Here is a 19,561-nt window from a genome sequence, read left to right as displayed (position 1 = left end):
GGTGGATAAAGCATAGATTTTTTAAAAAGTTTATTACAAACATTACATGCCCATATATAGGATACACATTTCATCATTAACAGTTGTTTTAGAGAACAAACATGATGTAACGACGCTTATATCAAATACATTGCAGGAAAATACTTTTGTCTATACAAATAGTTGATTCCTTAAATATTTATTTTTTATCTTTCACTGGAGGTGGGCAGGCTGCATTAATCGGTAAACATTACATCCAATAAGTTAGATTTGTTTCACAGGATTAACTATTCCTGCCTCCCCTGTGTTTATATTTGGGTGCCCATGATAACATTGTTAAAATACTTGTACTAGCCAATACAAACAATTAATTTGTTTTATCATTTATTCATAACTTCTTCATAACTTCTCGTTGTAAATCCTCGAGTGCTGCTTTACATTCCTTGTCTTGTTCATCATCCCAGTCTGTTGTTGTCTCACGTAATGTTTTACATTTAAGCAGAAGATCTTTAACTTCTTGAAACTTTCCCATTTTAAACTTGTTTTGCGCCATACGGAAAGTAGCCAGCATGAAAATATGTTTCGATTTTGCGTTTTCTTTTAACCCTTGTTCCATCTTGTCTATCGATACCTGGGGGAACGTGGGTGTTTATGTGGTTGTTATATAAGGTGAATGATGTTAAAGCACATTTGTGCTATGTCACTTTTAAAAGCAATCCCAAAAAACAGACAAGGTAACTCATAAGCGAGCACGAGGTGTATGAAACAGAACACCCGTGTTATAACGACTGTTGTTGCCCCGTCATGCGAGGATAAATAAGTTACATACGTGATAACTCGTAAGCGGGCACGAGGTGTATGAAACAGAACACCCGTGTTATAACGACTGTCGTTGCCCCGCCATGCGAGGATAATAAAGTGATATACGTGGTAACTTGTAAGCTTGGCACGAGGTGTAATGAAACAGAACACCCGTGTTATAACGACTGTCGTTGCCCCGCCATGCGAGGATAAATAAGTTACATACGTGGTAACTTGTAAGCTGGCACGAGGTGTATGAAACAGAACACCCGTGTTATAACGACTGTCATTGCCCCGCCATGCGAGGATAAATGAGTTACATACGTGGTAACTCAAAAGCGAGCACGAGGTGTATAAAACAGAACACCCGTGTTATAACGACTGTCGTTGCCCCGCCATGCGAGGATAAATACATACGTGGTAACTTATAAGCAAGCACGAGGTGTATAAAACAGAAAACATGGGGGTAAAGCACACACACCCTTTACCAATCCATACCAACCCACCTGACAATATTGATTAGACTTGCTCCACTCCATTTTCTCAGCATAACAACAACCAAGGGCATAACTACAAGTGGCTTCAACCTCTATTTTAACTGCAGGGTCAACTCCCTGCAATGTGGGGGTTCGTATTTTATAAATATATCCAAACAACTTTTATTTTTATATGGGTGAGGTCCTACCGCCATCTTGAGATAAAGACCAGTGTTTGCCCATTATCTCAACACCCATGGCGATATATGCTCAATGTTATCAGTGTTAAGCATGGAGCTTGGTATCCTTTGATTATAATGCAAACGCAGCATAACCTGAGCCATGGCGTAGGACTTTTAGAGTAATTATAAATAATGGAGAGTACAGTAAACAACAAGTATCATCGCATTCTTACTTGTTTGGTTTTCACAGAGGCCAAAATCTCGTTAAGGAATTTAATTCCTTGTTCTGAAGCGTTGATCCCCCTGTTGCTGGTTTTATTCATCTGTGTTACACAACGTAGTATGCCCGCCACACCACTATTCGCATCGGGCATTACTTTGTATACAGAGGCTGCTGTTCGGTAGATTAAAGATGCTCTGCCCTGTTATATGTGGGGGGATTATAAGGGTGTCGTTTATGTATGTTGTTACACTGCTCGCCTCTAAGACCAGAGGATGCTTGGTTCAAGTCTCGATGCTGCTACCATGTTGGGCGTATGTGTCCTTGGGAAAGCTTTGTCCACATTATTTTAATTTTTTCTATCACTTTAAATACACATATGCCTACAATGATAGCAGCGACAAGCCTCGAACCTGGTACCCTCTGGTCTAGAAACGTGTTTAATATTCATGTTGAGTAATATTTACCTGAAAATTCAAATTCTGGAAATCGTCAGCAATTTCCTTCAATTGGTTTGCGATTGTTTCCAAACTATCTACTGTTGGTGACGAACTCTTTAAGTCCTGTGTGTAACAATGGGTATTATGAGGTGGTACAATTATAAATATCATCAAAACAGTGGAATTTGACAATTGTACTTATTGCCCATAACATGATTAAAATATCACTTGTTTATTCTTCAAAACAACATTTGTTATAACACGGGTGTGTTTCATATAGTTACAATGCAGACACTTAACCACTGAGCCACTACCCTGGGCCTTGAACCCATCACCCACACCATACAAACCTGTAACCCCTCCAGTATCATCTTATCCCCTCGTGCTCGGTCACCAACCGCACACAGACAACCCCCCAGCTTTAACTTCAACAAACACCTCCCAACCACCACCCCACCCTCTATTATAGCTCGCTCAAACAAAGGGATCGCTTCCTTGAATCTCTTCGATCGCCAGTGTTGGTCAGCCATGTCATCTGTATTATATTCATGATATATATATTGTGCGTAAGTGTGGTGTATTCATTCATGTTTATTCATTGAACCAAGTGGCTGCTATGCCCACCAAGCTATTGTAGTGTGTGCATGCAAAGATGTCTATGTGACTAACCATTTACACAACGCCCACATTAAACAACCCTCCACCCCCACCAACCTGCGTTCCCACTTCCATTACTTTGTGTTGATTTCTTCCTACAAGAAAATAACATTAAAGTTGAAACATTTTCTTCGGCCTTTACACGTTCCCCCAGTATACATTACTCATCGAACTCATACATACACCCCCATATAACATACATGACACATATATTACTAAACCGTCCCATCTACCCCCCCCCCTTACCTCTCACCCACCCCATTAACCCCCACCCCCCCGTCCTCCCCAAGGTTCTTGGACTTTGAGCCACACGTCCTGAAATCCCCGACAAGATTTTTATTCGATTTCATTTTCCGTCTTCGCTCTTCGTATGTCTCTGGTTTGGGAGTTTCCCTTCTTTGTGGGGCTTGCTCTTTTGGTGCATCACCTACAATGAATGTAACTTATTTATCCTTGTGTGTTACCACAAATGTAACTTATTTACGCTCGCATGGTGGGGCAATGGCAGTCGTTATAACAAGGGTGTTCTGTTTCATACACATCGTGCCCGCTTACAGGTTACCACGTCTGTAGCTTTGTCAGTGACTGTTTTTTTTTGTATGGCTGACAATTTTAACAGCCTATTAGTGACCACTGGGTTGAGGTAATTGCTGTTACGTGTCCTGCCCAATGACCCGCCCACAATGGTAGCAGCGACAAGTCTCAAACCCGTAACCTCTGGTTTAGGGGCAGGTGCACTAACTACTTTGCCAGACTCACCTTTTGTTGGCTTGTTTTCTCCTTTGTCCATCTCAGGTTTATGAGTTGCAGTGGTTGGTTGTGGTTGTGTGTAATCCTTATAATCTTGTGTGGGGTGGGCAAACTTTGGTGGCGGGAAGAACTTTAATGGGATCAATGCAGCTCCACCTGCATCGTGGACAACATCGGACTTCATTCGCATTTGGAATCGAATCTTGTAAAGGTCCCTCCATAAGTCGGACATCACAACTTTAGAGAGAACTTCCCTTGTTCGGTCTCTAACTTTATCTATGGTTGGCCTTTTTTTAGGAGAATCGTCCCAACACTCCACCATGAGGACTTTGAGGAGGTTGAAGCAATTAACATCTGATGGATTGTGTTTGATTTTCCGATACTCCTCTTCTATTGGTTGCATGTCTGGCCTTATTCCGGTCGTCACGCTGTTTTTGATTCGTGAGTGGTCCAACCCCATATGAGAATAAGGTCTTAGCCTCGCGCATATGTCGTATAAGATCATACCGAAGCTGTAAACATCGTGCGCGGTTGTACGCCTCCCAAACACATTCCTAAAGAACTCGGGCGCAGCGTACAACGTAGAATAAGTGGCCCCTCCTTCCACTGAGGCTTGGTCCCCTGCTACCGTTGTCCTTGTGCCGACCCGAGCTCCACCAAAGTCCGCAATTTTAACATGAAGGTCTGAGGTTAGTAACACATTCTCAGGTTTCATGTCACCGTGTACGATTCTATCTTTCTTGGTGAAGTTATGCAGGTAACAAAGTCCCATCGATATCTCGTATGTTATTCTCAGCCTCACACTCCATGGTAATGGGTCGATGTTCCAGTTTGTAACAAGTTCCTCTAATTGCCCCCCTGGTATATAATCCAACACCAAACCCAATGATCGTGGCCATATAACCACACCATGGACTCTCACAATGTTTTCATGGTTCAGAGACAAACTTACTCCAATTTCTTTGGGTAAACTGAAACAATTAAAATGTTGAAGATGTTTATTTGTTTAGGAGATAAATTTTATATAACAACAGTCGTTATAACACGGGTGTTCTGTTTCATACACTTCATGCCTGCTTACAAGTTACCACATATTGAATTTGTGTTTTTTTTTACTATTTTGACTCTTGGAGATGACCTGTATACGACATACGCACAGCAATATACTGCCTACTTTAATAACTGATACACAACCCACTGTTTCTCAATATCTTTGCTCCATTCATTCTTCCCCGAGTACCATTCCATGCACTTAACAGCCACCAACCCCAACTTAGTATTGTAGCATCTCCTTACAACAGCACTTCCTCCATAACCAAGCTTGTCCTTCTTGGAATCGAAGGTAAGAAAGTCATCGCCAACAAACTTACATTGAGGTGGTAGGAGGGAGTCTAAGTGACAAATAGTATTGTTTAAATAAAAAGACGAGTTACCACATAGAAATAAATCTTCATTATTAAATTAGCACTAGGGTGACAGTGAATAGTCTAAAAATACACCCCATCATCCTCACTGTCCAGCCATTTATTGTACCCACCCAAATCTGGAGCCTGGGAACCCATGAAGGCACCACAAACGTCAGTTCTAAACAAATAAAGCTTAGTGTTGTATCCTTGCACAATAATAATAATAATCTATATATCTTCTGGGCGAGCCTTACATAGCGGAACTATAAGATATTTAAGCTTAGCATAGATAGAGTTTGTAGGGAGTTTTTACGTGGGACTTTCCCGGGTATTAAGAGAGACTTCGCGCAAAGCAATTGTACGTCATAGAGTAAATTAATGACGTAATAATTGTATGTATGTTTATGTTTCTAATGTAAAGAATAGAAGGTGTGTAATTTAGATAGATTTGCAAAGTAACTAGTTTGTTTTTTATAGGCAGCTCCCCGATTCTGTGTCAGCTTTTATAAGATGTTTATTTCGAGAGCAGATGATTACATAGAAATCATCTTTTCTTAAAAGTTGGTTGCAATCATAGATATCATATATATAAGGGGGCGAAATCGTTCTATTGGAATAAAGAGTTTGTTTAAATGTTTTTTTTTTAATTTGCATAAAAACGAACTGCAACATTGAAAATATATCTGAACAGTATTATTTGCATAACCAAGGTGGACCTAGTGTATAGTTCGGAACTATTAGCACTTAGCAGAGAAGCCGTTGCAATCGGTGTCGACAAAAAGCAAACAACAACGAACCAGAAATATAAGATTCAAGGACACAAGAGCCTGAATAGGTTTCTTTAAAAATATTTCTGCTATTTGTTAAATGTTGCAGGAATGAATCCTGTTCAGATTGCAGAAAGTATTCTTGATAACTATCCATGCAGGACAGAAGATGAGACTTCATTGGCATCTGCTTTCACAGGTGTTGTATTCATTTCACCAACAGAGGAATCAGGTGTATTACTTCTATACAAAGGACTGAACAAGTTTGGAAATCATACAGATTTTCCCCAAACTGGTACTAATGGTTTGAAGATTATTTGTTTGCCCAAACAGTACAAACCTGATGGTGATTGTGAAATTACGAAGGAAATTATTGGTATATCAATTCGCAAATGTTCACCTACAAATTCTGGACCAGCGGAATCTGGACCAGCAGAATCTGGACCAGCGGAATCTGGACCAGCGGAATCTGGACCAGCGGAATCTGGACCAGCGGAATCTGGACCAGCGGAATCTGGACCAACAGAACCTGGACCAGCAGAATCTGGACCAACAGAACCTGGACCAACAGAACCTGGACCAACAGAACCTGGACCAACAGAACCTGGACCAACAGAATCTGGACCAGCTAAATCTGGACCAACAGAACCTGGACCAACAGAATCTGGACCAACAGAACCTGGACCAGCTAAATCTGGACCAACAGAACCTGGACCAGCTAAATCTGGACCAACAGAACCTGGACCAGCTAGATCTGGACCAGCAGAATCTGGATCTACAGACATATGGAGAGGCAAAGAACTAGAATATCTACAAGTCCAAGAAGGCTGGGAACTTAGGATTTTGAAAAACACTTTTTCTCCTTCTACAAAATTAAAATCTGGATTCTGTTACACCTTAGAAACAATCAGCTATGAATTAATAGTATATGGCCATGAGAAAGATAGCACTGCAAAAATAAATGCCCAAAAAGATGAAATGAACAAGATGAATTATTCATTTAAGCATATTTATAAGAAAGGGACATCAAACATAAATAAAATTAATCTTGAAAATTTTGATGATTCTAAGTCTAATGAATACTCTACACAAATATATAGTTACCTTCAACTGTGCCTAAATACTCTCATTGATTTAAAATTAAATCCCCCAAACAGTGCAATTGTACCCACTGCAAGGGTAAAATGTACCGATATGCATTCTTTACAAGAATTGTCTCAATTATTGGGTGCTGCCTTTGAAGTGATTGAAAATATTATAAAACTCTTACAGAAGTTCATGCCAAACCTCACAGAACTTCACCAATATTATGATGAAAAGATAAAGTATTTGGAATCAATTCGATCCATATCAAAGAATCCTGAATCAGACGAAAAAGAGTCAGAAGGTTTAAAAGGAATTAGAAAACTGCAAAATGGTCTTGAATGCCATGTTGGGAAATTGCTGGAACTAGTCAGAGATGCTGCAGATAAAGTGTGGTCCGGTCCAATATTCAATAAATCTGACGGCGAAAACTACAAAGATTCTTATGAGAAGAAACTTAGAGATCTGATTATCCAACTTGTGCAGATTCTTCTGGAAGTTAGGATAAAATCTGATAGGAGTGGCGATATAATTTCCAAGTTTATCGAAGATATATTTCGTGATAAACGATATGCTGGTATTCCTCCTGAAGGAAGGCATTTTTATCCTTTATATAAAGAACTGCAAAAACTATGTTGGGTAATGGGTGAACTAGTCGACACACAGGAAACAACAACAACAGAAAGTGAAACAAAACTTGATAAGTTGTTTCAACAATACAAGGAGGAAAATATGGGAGGTGATTGGTTTGGAAACCTCATCAGCTTGGCGAAACAATTACTGGATCAATGGAAACAATTTGTTGAAAAAAAAGAACGTGACCCTTTAAATGTAGATTGCGAAAAATTGAAGAAAAAAATGAATCTAAAAGATGATGAAACTGCTAAAAAACTCGTAAAAAGGTGGTTTAAAGAAGGAGAAGGACCATTATCTATTATGAAAGTTGAAAGGTTGACTACAACTGCTTCGGTACGTTACTACTGCTGGAGTGGAACATTGGATTACGAAGGTCTCTTTTATACACATAATGACACTCACATTCCATTGACAATGCATGGGAGAGGAATGGTACATGAGGACAAGTAGAAATGCAAAATGTAGTTACTCTTTCTGTGTATTATATATCTTAGCTTGAATTTATGCACTTGATTTGTGTCATGCTGTGTTTTAAAATCATGCTGTGCCTCTGCTTTGACATATTTATATCTTTTAATGAATTATAGCTGTGCACTTTTATATCAAGTCACATACTTTTACTACAAGTAATATGCAAATGTTCACAGCACAGTGTAGACTCTGTAGAGCATAGTGAATGTATTTACAAAAGTGTAATTTTTGCCTCAATATTTTAAAAAGTTTCATGCATTTTGAAAATTACTTCATAAGTAGTTCCAATATTTTATACTTTATGTGCTTTGGTCCTATGTATTCAAACAAAATTCTTTTTTACTTTAACTTACAAGTGATTCAAAGCTTTTTTTATCAAATGTTTTTACCTTTTTATTTTTCATGTTTTTAAAAAACTTGTTCTTTCATAAAATTGACCTAAACATTTTTTACAAAACATTCTCAGTGTCGTGTGGTTAATAGCCTATTACTCATAGAACATTACACAAATATATAGTTATCTAAGTAAAACAAACTTAAATGTTATAAAACAAAAAGTGTTTCCGACTCGTGGGGCGTGACCCAAAGTGGGGTTGCCGGATGAGTTGTTTTCTTCAGCATTTTAGAAACGAGTGAAAATATTTTTATGGGAAATTCCATGCATTGCGCGACGGTCAATTTTTTTTACTACAGCGGTTGAATTTGCAGTTTTTAAACTCATTTTTTTCAAAAGATGTTTCGCATTTTGAAACTATATTGGTAGCTTTAGAACACATTTGAGCATATCTATCAATAAACATTAAACAAATTTTGATTTTTCGTTGTTATGCCCCTTAAAAAATGAGTTGGGAACCACTGGTGTAGAGCATAGTGAATGTATTTACAAAAGTGTAATTTTTGCTTTATTATTTTTAAAAGTTACCATGCATATGGACAATTACTTTGTAAGCAGGTCCAATATTTTATACTTTATGTGCTATGCCTATGTATTCACACAAAATTTTGTTTTACTGTAACTTACAAGGGATTTTATGCTGTCCAAAGTTATTCAATGTTTTTACCATTATGCATTTCCCTTTTAATTCTTCATGTTTTTAAAAAAACGTTTTCTTTTTTATAAAATTTACCTAAACATTTATATTGCCATGGGGTTACCTGTGTTTGATTGCAATACTGGCCTGTTACTGATTGAACACAACTATTCATACAAATGTATGGTTATCTAAATAGAACTATGTTAAACGTTATGGAAAAATAAGTGTGGGTTTTTATGCAAAAAAACATTGTACTATAGTTTTATATTTTTGATTGTAGTAATAGAACAATATGTTTAGTTATATAAAATAGAAGTAGATGTTATTTGTGTAAATATGCTAATTATTTCATATATTGCTGATTATTTTATATATTGTAGATATATAGTTGATAATGAATGACACTGATGACGATCTATTAGACATGACAACAAAACCAGTTTTTCCCAAAAATGAGAATTATTTTCAAGATGATTCGGAAGATGACCCGTTGTTGGGGGAAGGGACCGCCTCGTTTCAAGGTGGGGGTTTGGCTGGTTGGGGGGAGTTACCATTGATGAATTTTGTGGTAACGCCAACTGCCCTAACTTTGGCCAATTTTTTGTTTATTTAATTCTTGTTTACTTCTAATGGAGGAATAAAAGAGAATGAAAGTCCCTAGCTTGGCGTTAACATTATTCATTTATTCCACATGGCCATAAAAGCTGTTGGCAACAACCATGCATCGTTCAAGAACCAATCAGCCACACATCTACTTGAAACATTGAATAGCTCCGATGCAAATATAGATGATATTGGGACTTATGACGACTTTCATACCATTGATTGGTTGCGTGAGATGTCCAGGAACAGGTTACGACATCGGCAGATTATTTATCGCAAGAAGGAATCTTTCTTCCGAACATTGAAGGGGTTGCATGATGCTTGGTCAGGGTGGTTGGTGGTGTTGCTGGTGGGACTTGCTGCAGGTGAGGGGTGTTCACCTTAGGCACCAAACCTGTGGTATCTAGGTCCTTTTCGAATTCGATGTTGTTGCCCGTACCAATACCGTTGTTTCATGTTCATATGAGTTATGTTTTAAATTTTTAAACAAAAACTCGTTGAATAATGTGCTGAACACAACATACTGTGCCTACGTTGCCAAAACATATGAATGATGTTACCCCGGTTTTGAAAGTTCTGACTTGGTAGATACAACATACAATATAAAGTTAATATGTCTGCCACCCCAGGTTTGGCATTTATTCAACACATTACATACAAACAATATACCTTACCCCACGCAGGCACATGCGCTGGTATTATTGACATTGTAACTAAATGGTTGACGGACATCAAACTTGGTACTTGTACGGGAAAGTTTTGGTTGAACAAGGAGTCGTGTTGTTGGAACTCGGAAACCATAAGCGCGAGTGGAGAGAATTGTACGGAGTGGAAAACGTGGGCGGCCATATTTGGGGTGGACCATGGGGTAAGTTGGGGGGGGGTTAGTTTTGAATTTGAATGCGAAGATCAAGTTAATTAAAACAACGAAGAGAAAGTTATTAGCAGTAAAATTAAAAAATAACAAAACTGCAATAACTGCATCAAGTTATGCTTTGAATCCTCTTTTGTTTTTTATTTTAATTTTTTAAATTATCTGTGCAATATTCTTTGCAAAAACCATTATGGATGTTCATGTATATTAATAGCCTATATACCAATTCACGTAATTACTTTCATATTTCTAAATATGATATTTTGATTACAGAGTTCCACGACAATATACGCAGTAAACTACATGTTATACATCGTACTCGCTTTATCATTTGCATCACTTGCTGCCATTCTTGTGAAGATGTTTGCACCGTATGCTTGTGGGTCGGGTATCCCTGAGGTGGGTTGTGTTCATTATGTGATGCGTGATAGACCAACTTCTGCCTAAACCCCAGGTCCCATGGCATGCCTCACTGTAGAACCTCACCCATATAGAATAGAACGTGCATATACAATGTTGGGGTAATGGGCCAACTTTGGTCTAAATCCCAGGTCCCATGACATGCCTCACTGTAGAACCTCACCCATATAGAATAGAACGTGCATATACAATGTTGGGGTAATGAGCCAACTTTGGTCTAAATCCCAGGTCCCATGACGTGCCTCACTGTAGAACCTCACCCATATAAAATAGATTATGGAAGACTTTTATTTACTTTAGGAAAGTAATGCTTCAAGCTTCCCTAAATATTAAGACCCTTTTTAAACAACTTTTATTAATTTCCGAAAACATTATTTCCCCACCCAGGTGAAAACCATCCTCAGTGGTTTCATTATAAGAGGTTACCTAGGCAAGTGGACTTTGCTCATTAAATCCATCACTGCCCCCCTGGCTGTGGCTTCCAACCTCAGCTTAGGGAAGGAGGGACCACTGGTTCATATAGCTGGTTGTTGCGGGAATATATTCGCGCATCTGTTTCCGAAATATGGGAAAAATGAGGCGAAAAAGAGAGAAGTTTTGTCTGCTGCTGCAGCGGCGGGTGTTTCAGTTGCTTTTGGAGCTCCAGTGGGTGGTGTTTTGTTCAGCTTGGAAGAGGTGATCAGTTATAGGGAATAATTATTATGTGAATTATATTTTATATTAGCTGATAATTAGTTAAGTTTTTAGTCTGAAAGGATCTTCTGGCAATTGTTTGTTTGTGATATTAAAGGACTGTTGTTTTATATGCCATTATTTATCAGGGTTTGCCGAACTCATTACAAAGAAATTGTTACAAGATTTTTTTTAGACCAATAAATGACTGCCAGCAATAGTATACTCAGTGGTCACTTATGTGTGTCCATATTTTTGTATAAAAAAAACAACAAAAAATTAGATTACCAAAGTTTCCATGTTCATTGCCAGGTTAGTTATTACTTTCCAATGAAAACGTTATGGAGGTCGTTCTTCTGTGCGTTGACGGCTGCTTTTATTCTACGTTCCATCAACCCATTTGGTAACTCACATCTGGTTATGTTCTATGTGACATACAACAAACCATGGTTCCTTTTCGAACTTGTCCCATTCGCACTGATCGGGGCATTAGGGGGGTTGTATGGGGCCGCGTTCATCCATGCTAACCTTGCATGGTGTAAGTTTAGAAAAACATCCAAGGTGAGCATAGACATGCATGTTGTATAAGGCATAACTTTGCCTTGTTATAAGTATGCTAGATGCAGATGTTTCTTTCTAAACTGTCTCTCAATTTTTAAACGTGTTGAAAATACAGTATCAGCATTTTAAATTAACATTTTTCAGCGAGATATTTGTTTGTTTTTTCACAATGATGGAACTTTATCAGTCATAAAAATAAAACAAGAAAAGAAATATCTTTGCTAAACAGAACACTAAGTGTATATGGATATTCTTTATTTATCCCCCCCTTTTTTTTATAGCTGGGTAACTACCCCATCATTGAAGTAATGGTGGTAACATTAGTAACAGCAGCGGCATCTTACCCCAACCCATACACAAGGATAGATGCTTCCATGATGATTGCTGAGTTGGTTAAGGAGTGCGGACCCGTGGTGCAGAATAACCTGTGCGATTATTCATTCTCTGTAAGTATGTTTGTTTAACTGTGTATGATATGTTATCTGGATCTGGGCTGGTATAAGCATTTAACTGTGTGGGGCTTGAAACATAATATGCTTGTTTAACTGTGTAGAAAATATTACACTTAAATACAATGTTGGTGACTGGTGTAATTGGCCAATTCTTGCCTTCAACCTCTATTACACTTAAATACAATGTTGGTGTAATTGGCCAATTCTTGCCTTCAACCGTCTTTGGACACCCTAAGACATATGAAATAGTAAAATCATATAATGTTCAAAAACTGTGATATGTTTATTATTTATTGTATGAGCAGTTTAACTGTGTGGACCTTTGAACCAGGGTGAAGGTTCCACATATATTGTTAAACTGTGGTATATTTTGCAAATGTTTCAACAAGTTTACCATCATTCTACCAATTCTACTATACACCTATATAAACCACTTCGTACACCTGTATACAACAAACACATCTATATATACATAACCTACCTTCCACAACTTTTCCACCATCTTATCCCACTGTACCATAGAACTACAACAAACACATCTATATATAAGTTATATAACCGACTTCATACACGCATCTATACACATAACCCACCTTTCATAAACAGCCCACCAATACAACATTCTCAGTGGTCCAGGACTTCCCCGTTGCCCCAATAGGATCAGGTTTACGAACAGCATTGTGGCAACTTGCGTTAGCTTTGTTGTTCAAAGGGGTGATCACTGTGTTCACGTTCGGACTTAAGGTTTGTTGTGGGGGCATTGGGGTACTTATTTAATGTTGGGGTAATGAGCTCTAGGTCCCATAACGTGCCTTACTGTAGAACCTCACCCATATAGAATAGAATGTGCATATACAATGTTGGGGTAATGGTCAACTCTGGTGTAAACCCCAGGTCCCATGACATGTCCACTGTAGAACCTCACCCTTATAGAATCCCATATCCCATGGCATGCTTCCGTGGAGAATAATAGAAATGTTCATGTTTTTGTTTTTCCATCCAACGCCACAGTCGTCACTATTATATCACAGATACCATTGTTACATTCAATGCCACACCTTACAATAACCTTACACCCAAGGTACCAACTGGTTTGTTTATACCCAGTATGGGAGTTGGAGCAATCATGGGAAGGCTTATAGGGGTTGGGGTTGAACAATTGGTATATATGTATCCTGACTGTGTGTTATGGAATACAAGCTGCCATGCAGGGCATAGTTGCGTTACACCAGGGTTGTACGCCATGGTGGGTGCTGCTGCTACATTAGGTAAGTTTAATGTATATTTTATTCGAACCTTGCTACATACCAGATTACGACTTAACACTGTTTTAAATAATTTCCAACACAAACAAATAACCTTTTTCTAAAGAAAATAATACACCAGGGACCACTGGGACATCTGAGTGACAATTTTTCTTATGGGAAATCCTATGCATTTTCGCAAGGCCAACTATTTTTTACTCTGACGGTTGCATTTGCAGTTTCGAAACGCATTTTTTTCAAAAGCTTTTACTTTTTTCCAGATGCTTGGTGAAACCTTATGATCCCATTTAGGCATTTCTATCAATACATAAGTTTGTATTATTCATTAAGATGCCGCTTTAAGCTTAGTATTTTGATTGACAGGTGGTGTAACTCGTATGACGGTGTCTCTCGTTGTTATAATGTTTGAACTAACTGGTGGATTGCAATATATCGTCCCACTTATGGCAGCAGCTATGTTTAGTAAATGGGTGGGCGATGCGTTTGGTAACGAAGGTATATATGATGGACATATAAGGTTGAATGGATATCCTTTCCTGGATAATAAGGAGGAATTCACGCACACTACACTTGGTGAGTAGGGGGTTATACATGCTGTGATACAAATGACCAAACAAAGCTAATGTATTCTTATCCATTCTACAAATCCACCACCATGGCTTATTGGTTAGGTTATTGCATCGTAACCGTAGGATACCAGGTTTAAAACTCAATGCTGCTACCATTGTGGTCATATGTATCCTTGAGCAAGACACTTATTAGCAATTAGTCCAACCCAGTGGTCACTATTAGGTTGTAGCGCCCTTGGCGTTGGGGTGATGGAAACATATTATTAAGCCAATCCTAGTGATCTATATTAAGTAGAATTGGATCTATGTTATAGTGAGCCATGTTCTTATTCAACCCTCTGGCAATTGATGGTACCATTGTTCCAATGATGCGCAAAAGTAATAAGACCTTGAATAACAACCCCCCATATTTTTACAGCCACTGACGTGATGCGACCCCGCAGAGGCGACAATCCACTCACTGTAGTTGTACAGGAAGGCATGTCAGTGGAAGATCTTGAAACACTGGTTCGAACGACCAACTTTAATGGTTTCCCCGTCATAACATCACATGATACACAACAGTTGGTGGGATATCTATATAGGAGGGATCTCATTCTTGCTCTGGGTAAGCTATTGTGAGGGGTTTGTGGTTAAGTAATTATTATTAATTTATTAGGAATGTGGGCCAATTTTGTTGTGTGCCGTAGCTCAGTGGTTGGGTTCTTGCATTGAACCAAAGGCGAACGTGTTCGTTAATAGACGCATGTGCCCTGGGCAAGACAATTTATAAACATTAAAATAGGACAAGTTCTGCTGACTTGTTAACATTATATATAAACTGTAGCCATTTGTAAACGGTTGCTAGACATGGGTGAGGTTCTACAGGGAGGCAGCGATTACTTCTAGTTGTGCCGTTAAACATGTTGTATCTTCTGTTTACCCACAGAGAACGCCCACCAACATAATGACAACGTCCTCAGCAACTCCCCTGTATATTTCACCCTGCATGCCCCAACCCCCTCTCTATCCAATACAAACGACCCATCCCCTGTAAGGTTGTTCAATATTGTGGATCTAAGCCCGATCACAGTGACCGACCACACACCAATGGAGATTGTGGTCGAAATATTCTCAAAGCTAGGTATCCGGCAAGCTCTGGTCACACATAACGGGTAAGTTGTGTCTTAAATTATCTACTTGTTATTTTACTCACGCTGGTCAGTCGTAAGCTATGCCTGGTGCCCTCTCTACCCTGCCCTCCTAGCTAAGGGTTTACAGATTTTATTGTGGGGGAACCTATAAGTGACCACTGGGTTGGAGAAATTGTTGTTGTGGGGCACAAGGACACATACGCCCACAGCCACAATGGTAGCCGTGTTAAGTAAATCCCCCCAGGGCTTAAACTAACACACCCGCGTTACCCCTGCCCCACCAATATCCACAAATAAACATCAAACACAATTCTACTTCACAGGAAGCTGCTAGGCATCATCACTAAGAAAGATGTTCTACGTCATATTGCACAACTGAACAAGCAGGACCCAGACTCCATATTGTTCAACTAAGACTCGCACATCACAATGTATAATACTGTGGGGTAAGATGGATTCTGTTGCCACATAATATCTTTTATAATCATGTTTTACAAATCAACAATGTTTTTTCGCGGACTACGGTATTATACATATGCAAATATTCTTTGTTTATCAAATATGATGATAAAATGGAAACATGGACCATCTTACCCCACCCTATACCACATTAATGCCTCATATTGAGTGTTAACTGTATAAGGTTGCCATAGAAATTAGGCGTGCAATATGTTTTGTGTTTGTATGCTTCATGTGTGTGTGTTTGGTTGAAAAAAATCTACACACGGCATTGTTCAGCGCAGGTCAGCGTAGATATTGTTTTGTAGATAGACCTTACACACTGACTGTAACTATATTGTTGTAAACCTAACTATAATATTGTAAACCTTTACTGTTTTATTACATTATCATATTATATGTAGCACAACTCAATAAACACTCATCTAAATTAAGTTTATTCTTAACACTACAAAGTAACAACACAAATCCAGAATAATTTCGGTCGATTTGGAAACTTTTGGCGCAAATTAACGCAACAAATTAATTAAAAATTCCAAACTTAAAATTTTGGACGGACATTTTTAATCCAGTGGTAGTTTTGGCGGTCACCCAAGTATCAAAAATAGATTCTTTTTTTTACAAAACTTTAAAGAAATCTACAATCTCTACAAAAAGTTCTAATTCGTTACTCTATGGGTTGTTTAAAAGTATTTAAACCAACTACTTAAACATACCACCTACAATAATTGATTTGTTGGAGTTAATATTGTGTCTATGTTCAATATCGACGAGACCTGGGTGACGGGGATCGACTGCGACGGGGGCTCTGTGGGTGATAGGGGGTTAATGGGGGTTTCATTCAAAATCAATAATAGTCCTAATGCTTATGGAATATTAGGTTGCAGTTATATTGTTATGGCATAAATAACAGGACCCCAGTAGTTATGTTAAAGTAAAACAGGTTGGTGAAAAAAACATAAAACCACACCCTAAGGTTGAGAAGCGTTGTTCTAAATATGCTGACTCACCAAGCTACTTCTGCTGAGTCGTGATGATGACCTTAGCGGGCTCGGTGATCGACTGCGACGCGGTGACGATAGCTAACATAGAAACAATATTAATATCATTGTATTTGAAAATGTGAGTTAGCGCGAAAATGCAAAGTTGATTAAATGCAATGCATGCCCTTACATGGACACACATGAACAATACTATATTATACACATGCACAACCACACCATATATATATAATGTATATAGACTAGATATACTTATATTCATAACCAGTAATCACACACACCATATATACACGGATACTCACAGCTCCCCTCCTTGTTGTACATTCCCCTTTAATAAGGACCGTCCCATCTTCCACCAATGCTGGCCAAACATGGTACGCCACTAGTGGTGCCGTGAACTCGCTGTCGTAACTCCTTCGGTATCTGTGTGTATGGGGGTGATTTTGGGTGGTTGGTATAAGTTATAACACAGTTGTTCTGTAGAACCTCATCTATGCAGACTAGAATGTCCATACTATATGAATGAGGCCACACAATTCACATATCCGGCCAACAACACTGCATATGTTTTAAAATATTTGGATGAAAACCTTTTCAATTCATCCAAACACAGACAAGCACCCTTTGTATGCAAACCACCACTTACTTGGATTCATTCATCAATTCACCATCGGTAGCAAGAGGGATATCCAGGGGTGGATCAAGCGCTTGCATTCTATACGCCACCAAGCATACCTCTCTTATGAATGGGCTGAGTAATATGAACTCGCATTCGGGGGGAAACGATATCTTGGGATTCACGTTCATGGCTCGAATAACATCCTGGGGGGGGGTTGGGGGTTTAATATCTATCTACTGTAAAATTGGGGTAACAGGCCAATTTAGGGCTTAATTCTTAAGCCCCATGGCGTGCCATGCTGAAGAACATCATCCATATAGAATAGAATGTAGGTTGTATATATGAATAAGGAGCTACAATTCATATATCTTGCCCAAGGTCACATATGCCCACGATGGTAGCAGCGCCGAGCATTGAACCCATAACCTTTGGCTTAGGTCCCAACCATTATCCCACAGCACCAGTTACACACAACTAACCTCAACACTGCGATCCACATCGTACAAATCCAAGTTCCTCACGATATAATCAGTGACGGCCTCCTCCAGTGTGGTTGGTCCACTATGTATGGGTGATAACAGTTTACGAGCACGAAGTCTGAACGATCTGTAAGCCATCTTAGCCACATGGAAAGCTTCACACACGGCGATGAATATGATCCGTTTCACCATTTCATCGTCGTCAACAAATCTGCGCAGACGATCCTATACAAGTTGGAGGGTGAGTGTTGTTGTTATTCCAAGGCTTAGGTTTATTATTTATTTTGGGTGGGGGGAAATGAGACCTCTCCCCTAACTATAATATTGTAAACCTCTACTGTTTTATTACATTATCATATTATATGTAGCACATATTATCCAAATATCCCGATCGTGTTTTAAACAATTAACAACCGTCTATGTAAGTCGTAAGGATGCGGTTTTATAATTCTTTGAATGTTCTTTACTATCTAACGGGGCGAGAAAATAGAATGAAAAGGTGTCCCATCTTCCTCTACCCTACTATATATTTTGTTTTGGGGGGGTAATGGGCAACTCTGGCCCAAGTAAAGCAACCAAACGTTCTTTCTATTCTTATAAAGTTATCTCCATGGACCATTATATAGTTTGTTTGCAAATATTAGTTTTATTGCATGAGACAGTACAAATTGCACTAAAGTAATGATAGACAAAAACACAAATACACCCAACATAACCTGCATATTATCAAACACACATCATTACCTGCATATCAAGTCTATCGACCGCATACAGGTCGTTAAACCTCGCGACCAGCCTTGAGTGTCTGATGGAGTTTGTTAGTTCAGCGTGGGTGGGTGGGGTGGACGGGAGGGGCAGGGGGGGCTCGTAGCTCATTCGCCTGCATAATGGGTCATAGGATTGATTAATGTGGGGTGAAATAAACTTTAGCTTTCTGTGGTACATTCGTATATGTATATAGAGGAGTTGAATTCGGGGTTGTCTGGAAGTAATGTTAACATTGTTATGTGATTATATCCTGTGTTACCGGTTAGTATACTGTTGAAAAATAAGATTAAAATTGAAAAATATGAAATACTATGTTGATTATTCCTGGTGGTAGAAGTAACGGAATATTAATATTACAACATCCTGTGGTGTTGCCAAGTATGATGTCGTATTGTTACAACACATATATTCAATTGTGGTCAGGCATGCGTGTGCTTGTCCACTTTATGACCAAACAAAGCTATAACAACTTCCATTGTGTTGTCATAGTTACCGTTTGTGGAACGCCAATTAATAATCCATGTTTCGTCAAAAGTGACGACATCATGATGACGCGGGGGTTTGTTTGTTTAGTCAGCACAAATGTTGTTTGTTATGTCATAGTGGATTGATGAATGAATGATTGAAATTGTGTTTTACTCGGTTTGAAGTCAGATATGTAACTTATTTATACTCGTGGTCGTGGGGCAGGGTGACTTTAAAATTTATAACACAGGTGTTCTGTTTCATACACCTCGTGCTCCCTTACAAGTTACCATGTATGTAACTTTGCGAGTAATCGTTT

The 19,561-nt window shown here is 38.7% G+C and overlaps 4 protein-coding genes across 4 annotated transcripts in view; 2 read left to right on the top strand and 2 right to left on the bottom strand.

The window, feature by feature from the left end:
• Positions 1–13: 13 nt before the first annotated feature.
• Positions 14–5,361, bottom strand: LOC100178883 (probable serine/threonine-protein kinase Sps1). The gene is made up of 10 exons (XM_002121767.5): positions 5,043–5,361; positions 4,704–4,896; positions 3,515–4,476; positions 3,002–3,182; positions 2,813–2,850; positions 2,449–2,633; positions 2,126–2,221; positions 1,672–1,860; positions 1,287–1,394; positions 14–610 (listed from the first exon to the last, which is right to left on the bottom strand). Exons 1-10 carry the CDS (start codon positions 5,065–5,067, stop codon positions 368–370), a joined length of 2,220 nt encoding a protein of 739 aa, XP_002121803.3. The 5' UTR covers positions 5,068–5,361; the 3' UTR covers positions 14–367.
• Positions 5,362–5,454: 93 nt separating this feature from the next.
• On the top strand, positions 5,455–9,123 carry LOC108950258. Its single transcript, XM_026838411.1, has 2 exons — positions 5,455–6,084; positions 6,445–9,123. The coding sequence occupies exons 1-2, from the start codon at positions 5,790–5,792 to the stop codon at positions 7,845–7,847; spliced, it is 1,698 nt and encodes a 565-aa protein (XP_026694212.1). The 5' UTR covers positions 5,455–5,789; the 3' UTR covers positions 7,848–9,123.
• Positions 9,124–9,274: 151 nt separating this feature from the next.
• LOC100185252 (H(+)/Cl(-) exchange transporter 4-like) lies at positions 9,275–16,344 on the top strand. Its single transcript, XM_002127801.4, has 13 exons — positions 9,275–9,423; positions 9,607–9,870; positions 10,189–10,373; positions 10,653–10,778; positions 11,187–11,474; positions 11,784–12,032; positions 12,314–12,478; positions 13,091–13,228; positions 13,566–13,752; positions 14,113–14,322; positions 14,737–14,925; positions 15,247–15,472; positions 15,775–16,344. The coding sequence occupies exons 1-13, from the start codon at positions 9,297–9,299 to the stop codon at positions 15,863–15,865; spliced, it is 2,445 nt and encodes an 814-aa protein (XP_002127837.1). The 5' UTR covers positions 9,275–9,296; the 3' UTR covers positions 15,866–16,344.
• LOC100175062 (mitochondria-eating protein) overlaps positions 16,328–19,561 on the bottom strand; it is a 7,894-nt gene continuing 4,660 nt past the window's right edge. Inside the window, exons 7-12 of the mRNA XM_002127733.5 lie at positions 18,754–18,889; positions 18,010–18,234; positions 17,558–17,733; positions 17,214–17,334; positions 16,921–16,992; positions 16,328–16,718 (exon numbers count right to left, since the gene is read on the bottom strand). Coding sequence (XP_002127769.2) covers positions 16,671–16,718; positions 16,921–16,992; positions 17,214–17,334; positions 17,558–17,733; positions 18,010–18,234; positions 18,754–18,889 — 778 coding nt within the window. The 3' untranslated portion in view covers positions 16,328–16,670. The remainder of the gene's footprint in view (positions 16,719–16,920; positions 16,993–17,213; positions 17,335–17,557; positions 17,734–18,009; positions 18,235–18,753; positions 18,890–19,561) is intronic.

This window comes from Ciona intestinalis, unplaced genomic scaffold, assembly GCF_000224145.3.
Source record: "Ciona intestinalis unplaced genomic scaffold, KH HT000077.2, whole genome shotgun sequence".
In the NCBI taxonomy this organism is placed as follows: Eukaryota; Metazoa; Chordata; class Ascidiacea; order Phlebobranchia; family Cionidae; genus Ciona; species Ciona intestinalis.
The sequence above is the reverse complement of the archived record's forward strand: the minus strand, read 5'-3'. Positions and strand labels throughout refer to the sequence as shown.